Source organism: Camelus ferus, chromosome 3, assembly GCF_009834535.1.
Source record: "Camelus ferus isolate YT-003-E chromosome 3, BCGSAC_Cfer_1.0, whole genome shotgun sequence".
Classification (NCBI taxonomy): domain Eukaryota; kingdom Metazoa; phylum Chordata; class Mammalia; order Artiodactyla; family Camelidae; genus Camelus; species Camelus ferus.
The window spans coordinates 49,382,104-49,398,307 of NC_045698.1; the positions used below are offsets into that span (position 1 = coordinate 49,382,104).

Sequence of the window (16,204 nt, forward strand, 5' to 3'; positions counted from 1 at the left end):
AGCAACTTCCGCACTTCTAGCTGAACGTGGAGAACCGAGGGTCGGAACGGCTGCGTTGCGTTCTCTCTGGAGTCGGCCTTTTTAGAAGCGTCCCTTTCCTGTCGCTGGTGGTGTGTAGTCGGCTCGTGGGTCTCTGAGACCCGAAAATTGAGAGCTTCTTCGCTCCCCGGCTGCTGCACCCGGCGGCTCGGCGGCCGTCACCATGGTGAGAGGGTCTCCTCGGGCGCTCGCGACCGACGGCATCAGAGTTGGCTGGGCTTGAGGGCGCTGGGGCTGGCAGTGAGGGGTGGTAGGCAGAAGTGAGGTACTGTTGAGGGAATGAGGGTGGACACCGTGCGGTGCGCTCTGTAAAGTGAAGACGTTCACTTTGGGGCCGTAGAGTCGGGTATTTGCCAGAGCACAGGCTTTGGAGCCAGACGGGTTTCATTTTATTCAATTTCTGGCTTCGCCGAAAGTTGTCTGGCCATCAGTGTCAGAGCCTACTGATAACTCTACCGTAGGATTTAATCGCGCATTGATTCTCATCTCTGCGGAGCACACTGAAGGTACGCCTTATCACCAGCCAAGCCACTAATGAATTGCAGAACCGAGCATACAGCCCAAATCTGGCTGCCAGATTCTTTGTCTTTTTACTACATCTTTAATCTCTATTTCTCTGCAAAATGGCATTCTTCAGACCTTTCTCACGGTTGCTGCAAAGTTTATGTGATAGCAGTTGAAAACTCCACACCTGATCCCAACTACCTTGTTGTTGCTTTACTTTACTCTCCGTACGGGAGTTGGCTTTGCATTGTTTTAGTCTTAAAGTACAAATGGAGTGGAGCCGCATGTTTAAAATAAAACATCACTGTATAAAATAAAACAGGCACTTAAAAAGCAAAAGGAGATCCCACACATTGTTGGTAGAACGCAAATTAGTACAGCCACTTTGAAAACAGTTTGGCATATGTCCGCACAAAGACTTAGGTGCAAGTATTTATTCACTAAAAACTGGAAACAACCCAAACATCCATCACTTGGTAAATAAATAAACAAACTGGTGTATCCATACAGTGGGATACTGCTTGTTAATTAAAAATTGAAGTATGGATACATGTAACATGAGGGGATCTCAAAGTCTTACGCTAAGTCAAAAAGTTAGATGAAAAAGCCTCATTACTGTAGGTTCCGTTTACATTTCCTTCTGGGAAAGGCAAAACTAGAACAATAGATACCAAATTGAAGGTGGAAAAAGAGGATTGACTTCAAAGTGACACAAGGGAACTTTCTGGGGTGTTGGAAATATTCTCAGTCTTGATTGTGATTACAGAACTGTAGAACTTGTCAAAACTTATAACTCTATACGTACACCTGAAAAGGGCACATTCCATTGTATGTATGTAAATTATACTTCAATAAAACTGAATACAATTTTTAAATTTTTAAATAAGTATGAACAATGATGATACTGAAAAACAAGATTATTGATATTAAGAAAAGAGATCCTGGAATCAGTTTATCCCTTTTGTGGTCCGGTGGATTTTGGACAGTTCCCTTCAATGAACAGTAACTTTCACTGAGATTACTACAGATGTAAATCTTAATGCCTCATATCTTTCAGGATCAAAATGTATGTACATGTATACTGAAACATTATGCTGTACACCAGAAATTGACATAGTGTAAACTGACTATTAAACTTCAATTAAAAAAAAAACTTATGTCATGTGAATAGGCTTAATAGTGCAAGAGTTATTTAATCAAGTGTACGGTGGATGACATTGGATCTTCTGTACTTTATATGCTGCTCAAAAGAAAGTATTAAAGAATAATTTTGTCAGCAGTTTTTTAAAATTAAAGTAATGCCTCTTGCATTGCTACAGCCACAAAATGAATATATTGAGTTACACCGTAAGCGCTATGGATACCGTTTGGATTACCATGAGAAAAAGAGAAAGAAGGAAGGACGAGAGGCTCATGAACGTTCAAAGAAGGCAAAAAAGATGATTGGTCTGAAAGCTAAGCTGTACCATAAACAGCGCCATGCTGAGAAAATACAAATGAAAAAGACGTAAGTGATCATTTATTTGTTGTATCAAGGTAACATCTTTTGAGTAACAGTTATTAAAATTGATCATCTTGAATCTTTTTCCTTCTTGGTAGTATCAAGATGCACGAAAAGAGAAACACCAAACAGAAGAATGATGAAAAGACTCCACAAGGAGCAGTACCTGCATATCTACTGGACAGAGAGGGACAGTCCCGAGCTAAAGTACTTTCCAATATGATTAAACAAAAACGAAAAGAGAAAGCGGTAAGCAATAAAAATTGGAGTCTTTATTTTTGATGTTGTTCAGGAGAATTCAGGAAAATTCAAATTTGAGATTCTTGGTTTCTTTCTTCAGTTTAATTGGAAAAATGATTTCCAACTATTCTCATTATTTAGATATTGAAGTCTTTGTAAATTTCATTTTGTGTAAAATGTTTAGGTAATAAAAACTGCTTTTCATCACCAGAACATTTTAGGATTCAGTGGGTTTTTTTAAATATTTTTAGAATGCCATACATCTTTATTTAAAAACAAAAAGGTTGTAAGTAAGCAGTGAATCTCAAATTCAGTGTTCTAGTGGCTTCCTATACTTGACAACTAACATGTTTTTGTGTAGAAAGATATATCTGCTTCTTGGTTTTTCTATCCTGCAGTGTGCCAAAACTGGTTAAAAGGTAGAATGGTGGAAAATATCCTAAGTGATTTGACTTAAAAATTCCAGTTTTTTAAAAAAAATAGGGTTGCGTTTTGTGTCAGATTAGGTTAAATTCTGCTAAAAGCAGAGGAAAAGACATAGAAACTATTTTAAATACCTGTGGATAAGTTGACAGAAATGTAGGTAGCAGAATATGCAGTACCTATAGTTAAAGAACTTATGGTTTCAAATTTGATTTTAAAAATCTTACCGCTAATTTTTGGCATGCAGTTTTCAAAATTAGAGTGGTAGAACTTAGGACCAAAACAAACTTTAGAGGTTATCTACTTAACTCCTCCTCATTTCACAGATGAAGAGACTGTAGTCCATGAGATTGTAAATTACTCTTACGGGCACTTACCTATGAAATGGTAGTTGCTTCTGGAACCTGTGACTTAGTAATAAGTCCAAAATTCTTCCTACTGCCTTAAACTGCTTCCGTTTTCTCATAGGATTTGCATTCTAGGGTCGTACAAAATATCAGGTGATGATTTTGTCTTACTAGTAAGGTAATCTTAAAATCCACTCGAGGTAGAAGTACAGAGATGTGTTAAAAGGTGGAGACAGTCTTCCAGTTTTACACTATTAACTATTTAATAGCAAGCACACATACTGCTTAGAGAAATTACTGCCATATTACAGTATTTTTTGTCCATAACAAGGCATTAAAGGTTTTTTGGCTTAAGCAAGTCTTTTTTTTTTTTAATGTACCCACGATATGTAAACTTAAGTAGTTCTGATTAATTAGGAGTTTCTGAGGAGACAGTGCAGACCTCTAGAAAACAATAGAGCCAAAATCTTGTTGGTTAAGCAAAAAAAAGTGAATCTACTACTTTGTACAACTAAAATATATTTGACTTTCTTTTAATACCTTTATTGTGGTATGATTCCTGTACAGTAAATTATACATATTTCAGATGTACAATTTGATGAATTTTGATAGATGTATACACTAAGTAACCACCACCGCAAACAAGATAGCTAACATTTCCATCACTCCCCAAGACGTGCAATTTTCTAATTCCCAATTTATCCCTTCCCACCCCTTTACCCTCTGGTAACCATAAGATTGTTTTCTATGTCTGTGAGTCTGTTTCTGTTTTGTAGGTAGGTTCATTTGTGCCTTTTTTTTTTAGATTCTACATATAAGCAATATATAGCATTTTCATATTTGATTTTTTATTCTCATTGCCTTTTACTAACTATAAATTTTAACTGTGGTCTATTTTAGGGAAAATGGGAAGTCCCACTGCCCAAAGTTCGTGCCCAGGGAGAAACAGAAGTATTAAAAGTTATCCGAACAGGAAAGAGGAAGAAGAAAGCCTGGAAGAGGATGGTTACTAAAGTCTGCTTTGTTGGAGATGGTTTTACTCGAAAACCACCTAAATATGAAAGATTCATTAGGCCAATGGTAAGTCCCTACTAGAGCCCAGTGGCTTAAATATCATTTCCTGTGTTAAACTGGATAAAGTGATGTACAAGTTTCCCAATATTCTTAGAATTGATACATAAAAAAAAGGTTGAAAGATGTTTTTAGGCTATTTTTGTTATTTTAGGTTATCACAGGAATTGCTTAGAACTCTTCCACTACTATCAAGAATCTTATTTTCAGGTTAACAAGAGGTGAAAAAAAATTTCATTACAGAGACTGTCAGTGAATCCTAACTTTTAAACATGACCTTAGAATCTTCACTTTTCCATATACAAAGTCATTTTACTCATTCAACAAGTGATTACTATATGCCTGACACTTGTCTTTGTGAACAGTTAGAAAACTTGAATGGGATTTTTTTAAAGAGTTAATTCCAGTTTAGTAACAAAAGTATCTTAATGCTTTTGAAAATACTTAGTATGCAATCATTGAAAAAAAGAGAATATAATACTAAAATGGGACTTGAATTTCTGTTGACAGCAGTGATGGTCAAAACTAATTTCCTCCTTGCCTCCCCAAGTATAACTGAACATATATTTTGCAAAATCCCTTTAAACAGAATGAACTAATCTCCCAACTGGATATCAGCCTGCTTAGAAAAACAAAGAATCAGGAAAGTTGGCAGTGTTACTCTATCTCTCAACCTGAATAATTTTCAATGGATTAAAATGTTGTCAAACAGCCTGCTTGTATAAATAAAGTTCTGCTAGAACACAGCCATGGTTATTCATTTACATATTGTCAGTGGCTATTTTTTTCTTGCAGAGTTTGAGTATCTAACAGACCATATGGCCTGCAAAGCCTAAAATAAAATGTTCGCTATCTGGTCATTTACAGAAAGTGTTCACTCATTCCTGAAACTCATCATGTACTCCCCTTGTTTTCATTTCATATTCACAATCTTCTAAATACATTTTGGTAACCTTACCAAGTTCTGCAGGGAGAGAAATATACTAGTCAAGCTGTTGTAGACTTACTGTAGCTTAGCAGATGTTTCTTGCTGTGAATTAATCAGATAACATTCTGAGTGGTATATAAGCTTGATTAATGAGTGTATTACTAAGAATTTGATTTACTGTCATTTGCCCACTACTCACATACAGACAAAAATCAAATTTAAGAGACTACAAAGCATTGTGGCTTCTAGAGTGCTCTACCCTGAAAGACTATGTCTAGGTGATTGGGTGAATCTGGTCTATAATAGAGACCTCTCTGGGCTCTCTCTCATCTTTGACCAGTATTATCATCAGCACAAAGAAAGCTGACAGACTTTTTCATCATGAAAGGTGGCTGATGTATACAAAGACTTGGAATCAGGATACTTAAGTTTGATTCCATCCTCACACTGTTTAGTATGGGAACAAGTCATTTAATCTGCTGATCCTTGTTTTATAGTTTAAAAAAAAATAGGAGGAGTTTTAAGGTTATCATGTTTAAATGAGCTGTTTGTGAGCTCCAGCATAGCGCCTGGTATGTAGCAAGTCTTCAGTGAGTGTATATAACTGAATAGAGGAAAATCTGAGTATGATGCTGGGTAGCTGTTCCACAGTGAAAACTTTTCAGTACATGTTTGGGTGTTTTCCCCATATACTTTCCTGTAACCGTCAGGTTTTTAGTCTGTAGGATTAATTCTAAGTATTTGCTGTGATGCCTTAAGATTGGACATTATTCAGTCCTTTTTTGGCGGGATGGGGAAATGATTGGAAAAGATAAGCAAAAAGGATCATTATTCATCATACTTAACATTTTTGATTCAAAACATTCTTGTGTTTGACTTACTAGGGCTTACGTTTCAAGAAGGCCCACGTAACACATCCTGAGCTGAAAGCTACCTTTTGCCTGCCGATACTTGGTGTGAAGAAGAATCCCTCATCCCCACTATACACGAGCTTGGGTGTTATCACCAAAGGTACCGTCATTGAAGTGAATGTGAGCGAGTTGGGCCTTGTGACACAGGGAGGCAAGGTCATCTGGGGTAAGTTAATTTTTGAATATGGGGCTACTGGTGTTAAAATTCTAAAATAGAAATCCTGAAGTTGACAAAGGACAAAGCAAATTTTAGTGCAGTTAAACGTGATGTGAATCAGATTTCAATCTTTAAGAATATTTTTTATAGAAAAAGTAGCTACGAATGCAGTTCTTAAGTTATGGCTTCAGTTATATAAGGTATACTACATTGCTAGATATTTTTTGATGCTGTTTATTTAAAAAGGCATTATAAGGAAAGCAGATGGGAAGTATGATTATAACTGAAAAATACTGTTAGAAAATACAATAAAATAACCATGAATGGGGAAAGGGAGGCAAACATCAAACATAGCCACACTATTTCAGTAATAATTTAAACCTGAAATACGTCATGCAGTGATTTAAATTTTTTTCCTCATTTTCTTAGTTTTCTGCTTTTAGTACCCTGATATTTCTAAACTTTAATATTCTTTAAAAGAGAAGAACGCACTCTATAGTTTGAAACTTCAAATGAGTCATTGGCATGTACTTCATGTTGGCTGACCTCAATTTTAAAATAGGTTGTTAATAGGTTGAAACTTAATACTTGGTGCTTTTTCCAGTGAGAATGGTGTGGGACAGTAGTAATGCTCAGGTCAATGCACAAAGGCTTATTATTAATACAGCATGCTAACAGTATGGAGCTGGCCATTTGTAAAAACAATATTTATATAAAAATTATATTCGGAACTCAAGCTTGGTCCTGAGTGATTTAATTTTATAAAATTTCACCTATCCTACTACTGTTTATTTTTTCTTTTCTAAAACTATAAATATTTTGGGCAAAGGTTATATGTATTCTTTAAAGTTAATTATTACCTAATGTCTCTCCTTTTTCTGTTTTGTTTCCCTTAGGAAAATATGCTCAGGTTACCAACAATCCTGAAAATGATGGCTGCATAAATGCGGTCTTACTGGTTTGATAGCGGTTACACACAAATAACTCCTTATAGTTACTGAAAATTACACCTCAATCAGGAAACTATTACTGTGATGTTTCTGAATACTAGCATGTTTGTAGTCATCAAGAAAACTACTTTATTGTTACAAAATAAACAAACATTAAAATGGCCTACTTTTACAAATTGGTCTTTTGTGTCTGTTCAGTGTTTAGATGTCCATAAAATTGAATGATTAAAAAATCAATTATAGAAATATCCTGCTTCCTCAGTATCTGCATTAATAAGTGGTACTAAGCAGTGCAGGTCTGTCATTAGAAAAGCCACTGTAGTTGAAAACACCTTTTATCATAAAGGTTAGTGTGTACTTAAATGTGAGGTCTAGGCCAAGAAACTTTGTCATGTCTACCCGAGGTCTCTTCCACCTCATTGTAGATTACTGATCCTAAGAATTCTAAGAAATACAGCATTAACACAACGTTTAAATGAAAATACTTTATAAACTAAAAGTATATGAGAGAAGGCACACTACACTATAAAGTTCAGAAGAACTTAGATAAAACTTTTTACCCCTAATTAATCCTTAACTTTTTCCTACAGTAAGTCATGGAGGGAATTAATATTTTAAACATTTTTCCCCTCTCATTCATCATATATAATACCATGTACTTGGAACTATATTTTCTATTCAAGACATATGAGAAAAATAAACCAAAATGGGCCACTCTCCCTTCTGAATGAGCTGGACCACACTCTGTCTATGGAGTGTGTATCTACTTTTACTTTAAAATAAGCACCCAACCCCCACATCTCGTGACCTTTCTCTCTCTTGCCTTCTGAAACAACCTGCACTCTGTCTATGGAGTATGTATCTTTCTGAACAAATCTACCTTTACTCAGAAAGAAAAAGAAAAAAAAAAAAAAAAAGACCCACCAAAATGGTTGTACTTTAAGCATTTTCTATACTTTAAACCTAGGGTTGTATATTTTTAGAACGGTAAAAATTTGTTTAAATAAGTCCAGGTAAAATACTTTAAAAAAAGACTACACTGATACCCTTAGAAATTTAGTTACTTAGATAATATTAAAAGGGTCATGCTATAGAGTTGTCAAAAACACGTCTATGATCTGAGTTAACATTTGTGACTGAGCCTTAGGGTGCCTATATATTACATTAATTTATAATCACATTAATTGTTTTAAATTCTGTTTATTTTTTAAAGTCTTGAAAGTACAACCAATGTGATTAAATTGTGCCATTAACAAAAATCAATGTCTAAACAAACTCGGTATCTAAACACATCTTCACCAATGAAATTAGGGGAAAGGGAAGGAATTTCAAAACACAGACCAGGAAACAATCACAAAATATAGGTTTAATTACTACTGTTTAAAAAAAAAAAACTACCAAGAAAACAAACATAAGTACTTGAGTAAATCTTGCTATTCTGAATAATATAACATCTTTTCTAAGTTCTATAAACACAGTAAAGTTTTAGAACACAGAGACACTTAGGAAAAGAAAGGCTAGTTCCTCCGGAGTGGCTATCCAGTATGACACAATTACTTCAAGATAACAGAAGCTAACCTTCCTTACACTTAAATTTTAACAAATGATTTTGCCACTAAGAGAAATGGGAAAGGTGTGAATAACAAGTTTTGGAGGATGAAATAAAAGAAATTAGCTAAACACTAGATACAGAACTGAGGTTTGCTTATTTTTCACAACCAAAAATAAGCAAGTTAACTAGCTTGTACAAATAAAGCTTGATACTAAGTATGCAAACAGAAGCATAAACATTTTAACTAATCACACCCATGAAAGACTGGATAACACTTCAAACATCATATTGCTACTAGTGGACATACAAGGCAGAAACTTCTAAAATACTGTTACACAGATGAGTAATGTTAGTATAAATTTTTTATTTACATTAAGATCTGTTTCAGTTTGCTGGTGTGACCAAACCTTAGAAGGTAATCCCTAAGGGTAAAGCAGAATGTAAGAGCAGGTATTTAGATACTAGGTAAAGGCTCAATTTGATGCAATCATAAACCTTCAAGATATTTTTCTACAATCACTGAAACCTTTTTAGGTGGTGTTCGGTGGTCAGCTAAAAGTGAACCATTAATCACTAGCAATTTTTATCCTTGCCATGATAATTCTCTGCACTGAATGGAAACACCATGAATATAGACACATTTTAAGTAGTAGAAGATAGACATTCTGTCATGCTATTTGATTTTATAAAAAATCATAATAGACCCTCTCACCTTTAAAAGTTGTAGAGGAACTTTATAATAAATTCTTCAATATATTTCTGTGATGTCTAGCAATTGAATAATTTAAACTTGAAAGTAGAACTAAAATTTTGCTAATAACTGTCTGCTTTATATTACACAAGGAAATATATACGTACTTATACAAACTGAAGTGAACTTCCCTTCTCCACAAACGAGACTTCTAAACAGAAAAAAGCAGTTCACAAAGGACTACAGAAATGTGACTGGACACTCAACAACTAGCTTATCTGGCTGAAGTATGACCGCAATCCTCTGGAATTCCCAGAGGTTTTTTAATGCCTTTTGCAAAAAGTATAAGTGATCTGATTAAGTTTTCTTTAGATTCCTTATTGAGGATAAATGCTGTTACAAAGTCTGTCCTCACCTACTGAGTATAGAACTCGTCGTTACGGAACACGAAAATTCGGTTTTTCCATGTGACCTAACTTTTTTTTCCTCTACCATCTATAAACCCCAAAATAACATTCTGTCAGAGACACGTGACAAAAATTTTCTTACTTAAACAAAAAGTTCTGAAACTTCTTAAAATGCACTTACTGTTTAAGAATAAACCAAACAAGTTTTATAAGTTTATACTGTTAGTCCTTAGGGATCATATATGAATAATTAACCTTTTTTGTAAACTCAGCGACTATTCACATGTTAAGAGTTGTCAGTGAGCTCAGTCTTAAATTATACACTAAAATACTTTTAAAGAAAGTATTTTAAAGAGAACAATGAAGAATCCAAGTAAAAAAGTAAATACCTAAGTGTTAGGCTTTTAAATCTATTCTAAGAAATTAAAAATGAAAAGGTTAAGAATTTACTAAATCTTTATTTCCCTAGTTGTGGTATTAACAAAAATTTCTCACAAAATGTATAAAACAGCATAAATGTTTGATAGATACACTAGTATTAAGTCATACTTATTCTTTCACTTGATTAGCATCTGTTAAGAAAACAAATGGTCAAAGAGCTTAACTTTCACTTAGAATGAAATGGTCTAGCTTACCTCTGACCAATAAACTAAAGAAAATGTAGGGGACACATGTATTCAAAAATTTTACATGAATAAGGAGGGTTTGCTATTTTGCCTGCTAAAGATTTCATCTCAACTTTAAATCTTTCTGAAATGCCAACATCCCAAAATAAAATTTAACAACATCACCTGACAGTAGACTGAATAAACTTTCAACGTCAATCCTTAGCACCTCAAATAATGACACAAAGTCACAACACATTTTTTTCATTTAAGGACCAAGCAGTTTTAAAAACAACCCTAAATGATCTCAAAGCATTCTCAAACTTAAGTGAAAATCTGAGTACACATAATAGGTCTAAAAAGTAGGATTGTTTCAAGATTCTCTTTGGATCATAAGAATAACCATTTTGTTCATTTTTAAATAAATTACTTCAACAACAAAAAAAAAAAAAAAAAAAAAAAACAATTGGGGGTTTTGGGTTTATTTTTTGCTTTCAGTTTTCCCAGGCAAAGCCCTTTGTTCTGGCAACTCAATGTACACACAGAGGCTAGCTTGCTTGTAACCTGCCCTCACAGAACAAATCAAGAGGGAGTAAGCCTGAAGGGACAAACGAAGCTCTGATCTGACTTAAGTTCTTGTAACTGCGGTTCCTAGAGTAGCTTATCCCTGCCGTCTCGGTCTAAGATTGTGGGGCGCAGTTCCAAACCTACCAAAAATGAAAGCCAAGGACATAAGCTGGCAGGCAGGCAAGCAGGCAGGCAGGCAGGCAAGCAGATCTTCAGACAGGAATCACTCCATGAGTTAGGGAAGTGGATGAAAGCTGAGGGGAATATAAAGAAGATTCTAGAATAAAGGCAGTGGCAGATTAAGGAGAAGCCTTTGGAAAGGTTCTCACACTTCTAAAGTACACACGTTAATTGGGTGAGGACAAAAGTATAGTCCCGGCTTCAAATGATATTTTAAATAGTAATACTGTCGACATGCCAGAGTTAAATCCCTAGCAGTACTGTTAATACCAGACGTTATAAAGAGTGAGCTGGAAACAGGTTTTGTTTGTACCTTCCCACAGACACTGAAGTCAAAGGAAGAAACTTGCACCTTCAACTAAGAATTGAAAGGCCAAAATACCCACCTTCACAAACCTTTGACCACACATTTCTGAATTTGTGCTCTCATTTAGTTGAAGTTATGTTTATCCTAATTTACTGACATTTTTGTTTAAGCATGCCTACGTTTTTAAAAAATGGTGATTAGTTTTGAAATTTAGGATAAAACTTCTAGAACCTTCACCAAGTTTACTATTAAAACCTTTAGTATAAAAGATTTCTGCGATCCTTACAACTGATGGGAACTCTACTACTTTCAGTTTTTCACTTTATATTTTCTGAAATATTAATGGTCAGATAGCCCCCAACTGCTAATGAAAATATAGTATGATCTGGTTTCCCCAAATCGAAACATGGTTAATAAAAATTAAAAAGTTGTATTTACACAAAATAGCCTGAAAAATTAAAAAGAACGGTGAATTCTAGGTCCTATGGGGGAGGGAAAAACAGCATCATAAATAAGTTCGAATTGAAAATTTGGAATTTTTATCCTGTGTCCCATGCTATTTATTAGTTGCCATATTTTAAAAACGACAATTACGTAACAAAGAAGAGGCTTTTTCATCTGCATTTCTTCTTCATTCAGGTCAGCTTGGCTTTCTTCTTTGCAGGTCCTTTGTGCCCTTTGGCCTTTCTTCTTAAATTCCGCCGGTCCACGACAGGCACCTCCACTTCTATTTCCTCTGAGCTGCTATCCACAGTTTTCTCTGCTGATGGTGTAAACTGATCCAGTTGCTCAGAAGATGCTTCGGACTGCTCCTCTGACTGGTTCTTCTGTCCGGCATTCTGTGAAAATGGCACATCCTCAAGTTCAACCTCTATCAAAGAACTCTGCGGGAGAGCCGGAGACGTTTCCTGGGGCTCAGGGACCCCCTCCTCAACCTGGTCTTCCAATGAGGAAGTAGTGTTGGGTGACACATTTTCAGAGATCGATTCTTCAGAAAATTCAGTGACCACAGAGTTTGGAAAACCACTATTGGACCGTTCTTCATTTGGGATAGTAGCAGCGTTGTCTGAACTGCCAAAGTGAGCTTTCTTTCTTGAAACTAGAGGCAGCTTCTCCTCAGTGTGCCCTTTTTCATCAGGTGGGCCTTCGTCTAGCAAGGTTTCTGAGTCAGTTATACGTGAAGTCTAAAAACAGAAAACCTGGTGAACTTTTGCAATATAGTTCTTACATCAATTATTCTCAGACACTACTACACAATAACCCTGAACTGTGTTTTAGAGGATTCAGTACTCATTACTTTTGTTAAGCATGGGTACATAATTCTGAATACAGCTCAATTTCTTCAAAACTGTCTTGCATGATAATTTGGATACATTAAATTCTTGCTTTAAATATATAGTAAAGGTAATTTTACCTCAAAAAGTACTTAAGACATTTAAACTTTATATCAAGATTCTTCAAAACCAAGAACCAACTCAGTTTTTAGTCTCTTGGTGTTCCTGGAGCCAGAACCAAGAGTCCTGGGAACCTGATACCGTGCCACCCCACTGAGTTTCGACTGTGAGATGATAGGTGAGGGCAGTGGAAATGGCATTCATTTAATTGTGTGAAACGCTAATAAAAATAACGCTTTATGATAGTTTTTTAGCCTTAAATTGGAATATTCAGTAGTAAAAATTAAATTCTTTTTAGATACATACACACACACACACACACAAATCGAATAGTATTCAGTCATAAAGACAAGAATGAAATCTTGCCATTTGCAACAACATGGATGGACCTAGAGGGTATTATGCTAGGTGAAGTAAGTCAGAGAAAGACAAACACCATAGGGTCTCACTTACATGTGAAATCTAAAAAACAAAACAAAGAAACAAAACAAAGTGAAAACAGGCTCAGATAAAGAGAACAATATGGTTGCCAGAAGGGAGAAAGTAAGGGGACTGAAACAGGTAAAGGAGATTAAGAGGTTCAAACCTCCAGATATAAAAATAAACAAGCCATGGGGATGTAATACACAGCATAAGGAGTATCGTCAATAATATTGTAACAACTTTGTATGGTGGACAGATGGTTACTAGACTTACCGTGATCAGTTCACAATGTATGCAAAATCAAATCACTATGCAGCACACATGAAACTTGCATAATGTTATACATCAACTTTATTTCAAAAAAAAATTTTATTTTAAAATACTCCATTCAAGTTTTCCTCACTAATCTGATCTGTCTCCCTAATTAAAACAAATTTAAATGACTATGTTGGTCAGAGACTATGTAAGCAATAGGTATTCAAATATTTGGTAAATAATGCTTTATCCAGATATGAATGAATAAGGTTACAAAAGATGCAAATATATGGAATATTATTGACTGCAACTTAAAATACCAAATCTAGTATAATTTAATTTTCCAGAAGGACTGTGCATGTTAAAGTTGAGGCAAATATATATCCTACAGTGCCCCAGCCAAGCCACCAACACTGGAACACTTTAACTATAAAAAAAATTTGGTTATTTCCCCATTACCTTATCCTGAGTAGCAGCCTCAGGGGGGTTTGAAGATTCTACCACCAGTGGAACAAGATTTGTAGAATCTTCACTGGAATTAAAAGACTGCAATTTTAATTCTTCATCTAAAACTTCACTAGTGGAGTCCTCCTCTTCTGGCATAAGTGAAGTTTTAAGAGTATCATCCATTATCTCACCATTCACGGGCTCTAATTCAGATTCCTACACCACAGAGGGGAAAAAAAGGCAGGACACATTACAGATTAACTTACTTGTCATGTAAGATGGGTCCATTCTCAGCTCCCCTCAGAACTCAAGATACATTCTACCACATCACAGGGCACAGGTTAAGGAACAGCGGAGTCAGTAAAAGAGTCCATAAGCACCCGAAATCCCCGCTGTCCTCGTGGAGAGAGGACAGGACCGGGATGCCCTGCAGACCCAGGGTGCGTCTGAGATTCAGTGAAGTGACCCTGCCTCCTTCTTGCTCGTCCTTCTAATGCGGCAATCACAGGAAGAACTTCAGTAAAAAGGCACCAGAGAAAGTCTAAATTTGGTGCCGGCTCTGAACAGAACACCCACTGTTCAGCAGCTGGAATCTTGGAGCCTGTGGGAAGCTGCACTTCACGCTGCCAGGGGGCAGGAAGTACTACAAGTCCTGAGGGAAGCCGAGTTGGCTTCAGCTTCCTCCTAGGAGAAGAGAGGCCCGCCTTGGTCAGCTCATTGTCCAGTCAACCCAGGGTCATTTTTGAACAATCCTGCTCCTTAAATCCCATTAAAATATGGAAAAGCAATCTGATAACACAAACCTTCCAATTTCTGAAATTCTTCCTCCGATGTTTATTGATTAACAAGACTTCCATTTAATGTCTAATATTTCTAATTTATCCTAATGACATTTTAATAATTAGAGGGCATTTTATTTTATTATCATTTTAAAAATTAGAAAAGCAATGTGCTAATTTTAAGAAATAGATTTGAATGGATTATATAGGACCCCTGAAATCATATAAGGAACATTTTCCCTAGGAATAGTGAGATCAGAGACTTAGAAAAATCAATCTGGCCAGATAGTATAAAGAATAAATTGCACACAGAAGGTAATTATAATAAAGCTCATAGAAGGACCAATTAGGGTAGGAGAATGTTAAAAGAAAGAAAATGAGAAAAATACAGCAAAAGCTTTTGTAAAACAATAAAATTTTGGTGAGTAACTGAAAGCAAGAAGCAACAGGAGAGAAAAACTCAGTCCTTCAAGTTTTATGTTTGGAAACAGAATGAAAGATAAATAGGAAAAAAGGCTCAATACTGAAGTGACAGGAAAGAATAGAGACACTGAATTTAAGATAAAAGACATCTGTCTAAATAGAAATATTTAGAAGGCAAGTAACATTATAGGACTACAGTCTGGATCAATGCTGGAAGTCTAGTTACTGGTCATCCCCACAGAGATGACAATTGAGCCATTAGACTAGATGCATGAAGCAAAGAGCAGAAAGTCAAGAACTGAGTCTTTGAGAATGTCCACAAATATAAGGAAAAAAACAAGAAACAGAACAGTCAAAAAGCAGACAAATAAAACCAAACCAAAACTTCAGAGACAAGAAAACGAAAAAACTAAAAAAATACAATCATGTTATAAAGTCAGACCAGAGAATGTTGAGGAAGAGAGAGTAGTCAGTCGAGGTAAGGAAAGCCACTGGAATTGAATGAAAGTGTCACTGGTCACCTGTAAGAGTATTTGCTCAATAGTTCATTGGACAAAAGAAACAGGTTACATGATGTACATACAGTATAATCTGAAGTTTTTAAAAGAGAAAAAGTCCCACAAATACATATTCCCATAAACATCTAGAAACATATAAATCCCTTTTTAAAATATGTGCTTTTCTCCCCATTTTCTACAAGAAAAGAAGAAATGCCATTTAAAAATACAGTTTCATGAAGTAGAGGAAAGAAGAGCTAAACTGGAGCAAGTTAAGGAAATGAAATTGGTAATGCAGTTTGACTTGCTTAACTAGCTCCTCGCTGGACTGGCAAACAGGCAACAGATTTTTAAAGAAACTTAAGCACATCTGAAAGAAGAAATAAGAAATCTATAGACAGGAAAAGACTGAAGATATTGAAGAAAAACAGGACAGGAAATAGAGAAGAAGAAAGAAAGGGACAAATAATTGGGGAGCTGCAGAAATCAAGCCAGATAAAGAGTTTACTCAGTCACAAAGGATTTTCCTACTTGTCTTCTAGTGTTAAAAATGAAATGCATTCAGTTATCTTTCCAGGAATTTATAAATCAATTGTAGTCAAATAC

At 35.5% G+C, this 16,204-nt stretch overlaps 2 protein-coding genes across 7 annotated transcripts in view; one reads left to right on the top strand and one right to left on the bottom strand.

Moving 5' to 3' along the window:
• The first annotated feature begins 47 nt into the window (after window positions 1-47).
• NSA2 (NSA2 ribosome biogenesis factor) lies at window positions 48-7,247 on the top strand. The gene is made up of 6 exons (XM_032474321.1): window positions 48-205; window positions 1,863-2,050; window positions 2,143-2,293; window positions 3,955-4,134; window positions 5,938-6,130; window positions 7,018-7,247. The coding sequence occupies exons 1-6, from the start codon at window positions 203-205 to the stop codon at window positions 7,083-7,085; spliced, it is 783 nt and encodes a 260-aa protein (XP_032330212.1). The 5' UTR covers window positions 48-202; the 3' UTR covers window positions 7,086-7,247.
• A 3,172-nt stretch (window positions 7,248-10,419) lies between these two features.
• Window positions 10,420-16,204, bottom strand: part of FAM169A (family with sequence similarity 169 member A) — an 83,307-nt gene continuing 77,522 nt past the window's right edge. For 5 of the 6 annotated variants that reach the window (XM_032474269.1, XM_032474260.1, XM_032474274.1 and 2 more), the window contains exons 12-13: window positions 13,912-14,115; window positions 10,420-12,564 (exon numbers count right to left, since the gene is read on the bottom strand). In XM_032474269.1, the coding sequence (XP_032330160.1) occupies window positions 12,016-12,564; window positions 13,912-14,115 (753 nt within the window). In that variant the 3' untranslated portion in view covers window positions 10,420-12,015. The remainder of the gene's footprint in view (window positions 12,565-13,911; window positions 14,116-16,204) is intronic. The other variant, XM_032474263.1, reaches the window with a different exon arrangement.

Bases quoted from the DNA above. Each gene is read 5' to 3' on its own strand.
- NSA2 (XM_032474321.1), top strand. The intron at 2,294-3,954 runs GTAAGCAATAAA...GGTCTATTTTAG, and splicing joins AAAAACGAAAAGAGAAAGCG to GGAAAATGGGAAGTCCCACT. The intron at 6,131-7,017 runs GTAAGTTAATTT...TGTTTCCCTTAG, and splicing joins GGGAGGCAAGGTCATCTGGG to GAAAATATGCTCAGGTTACC.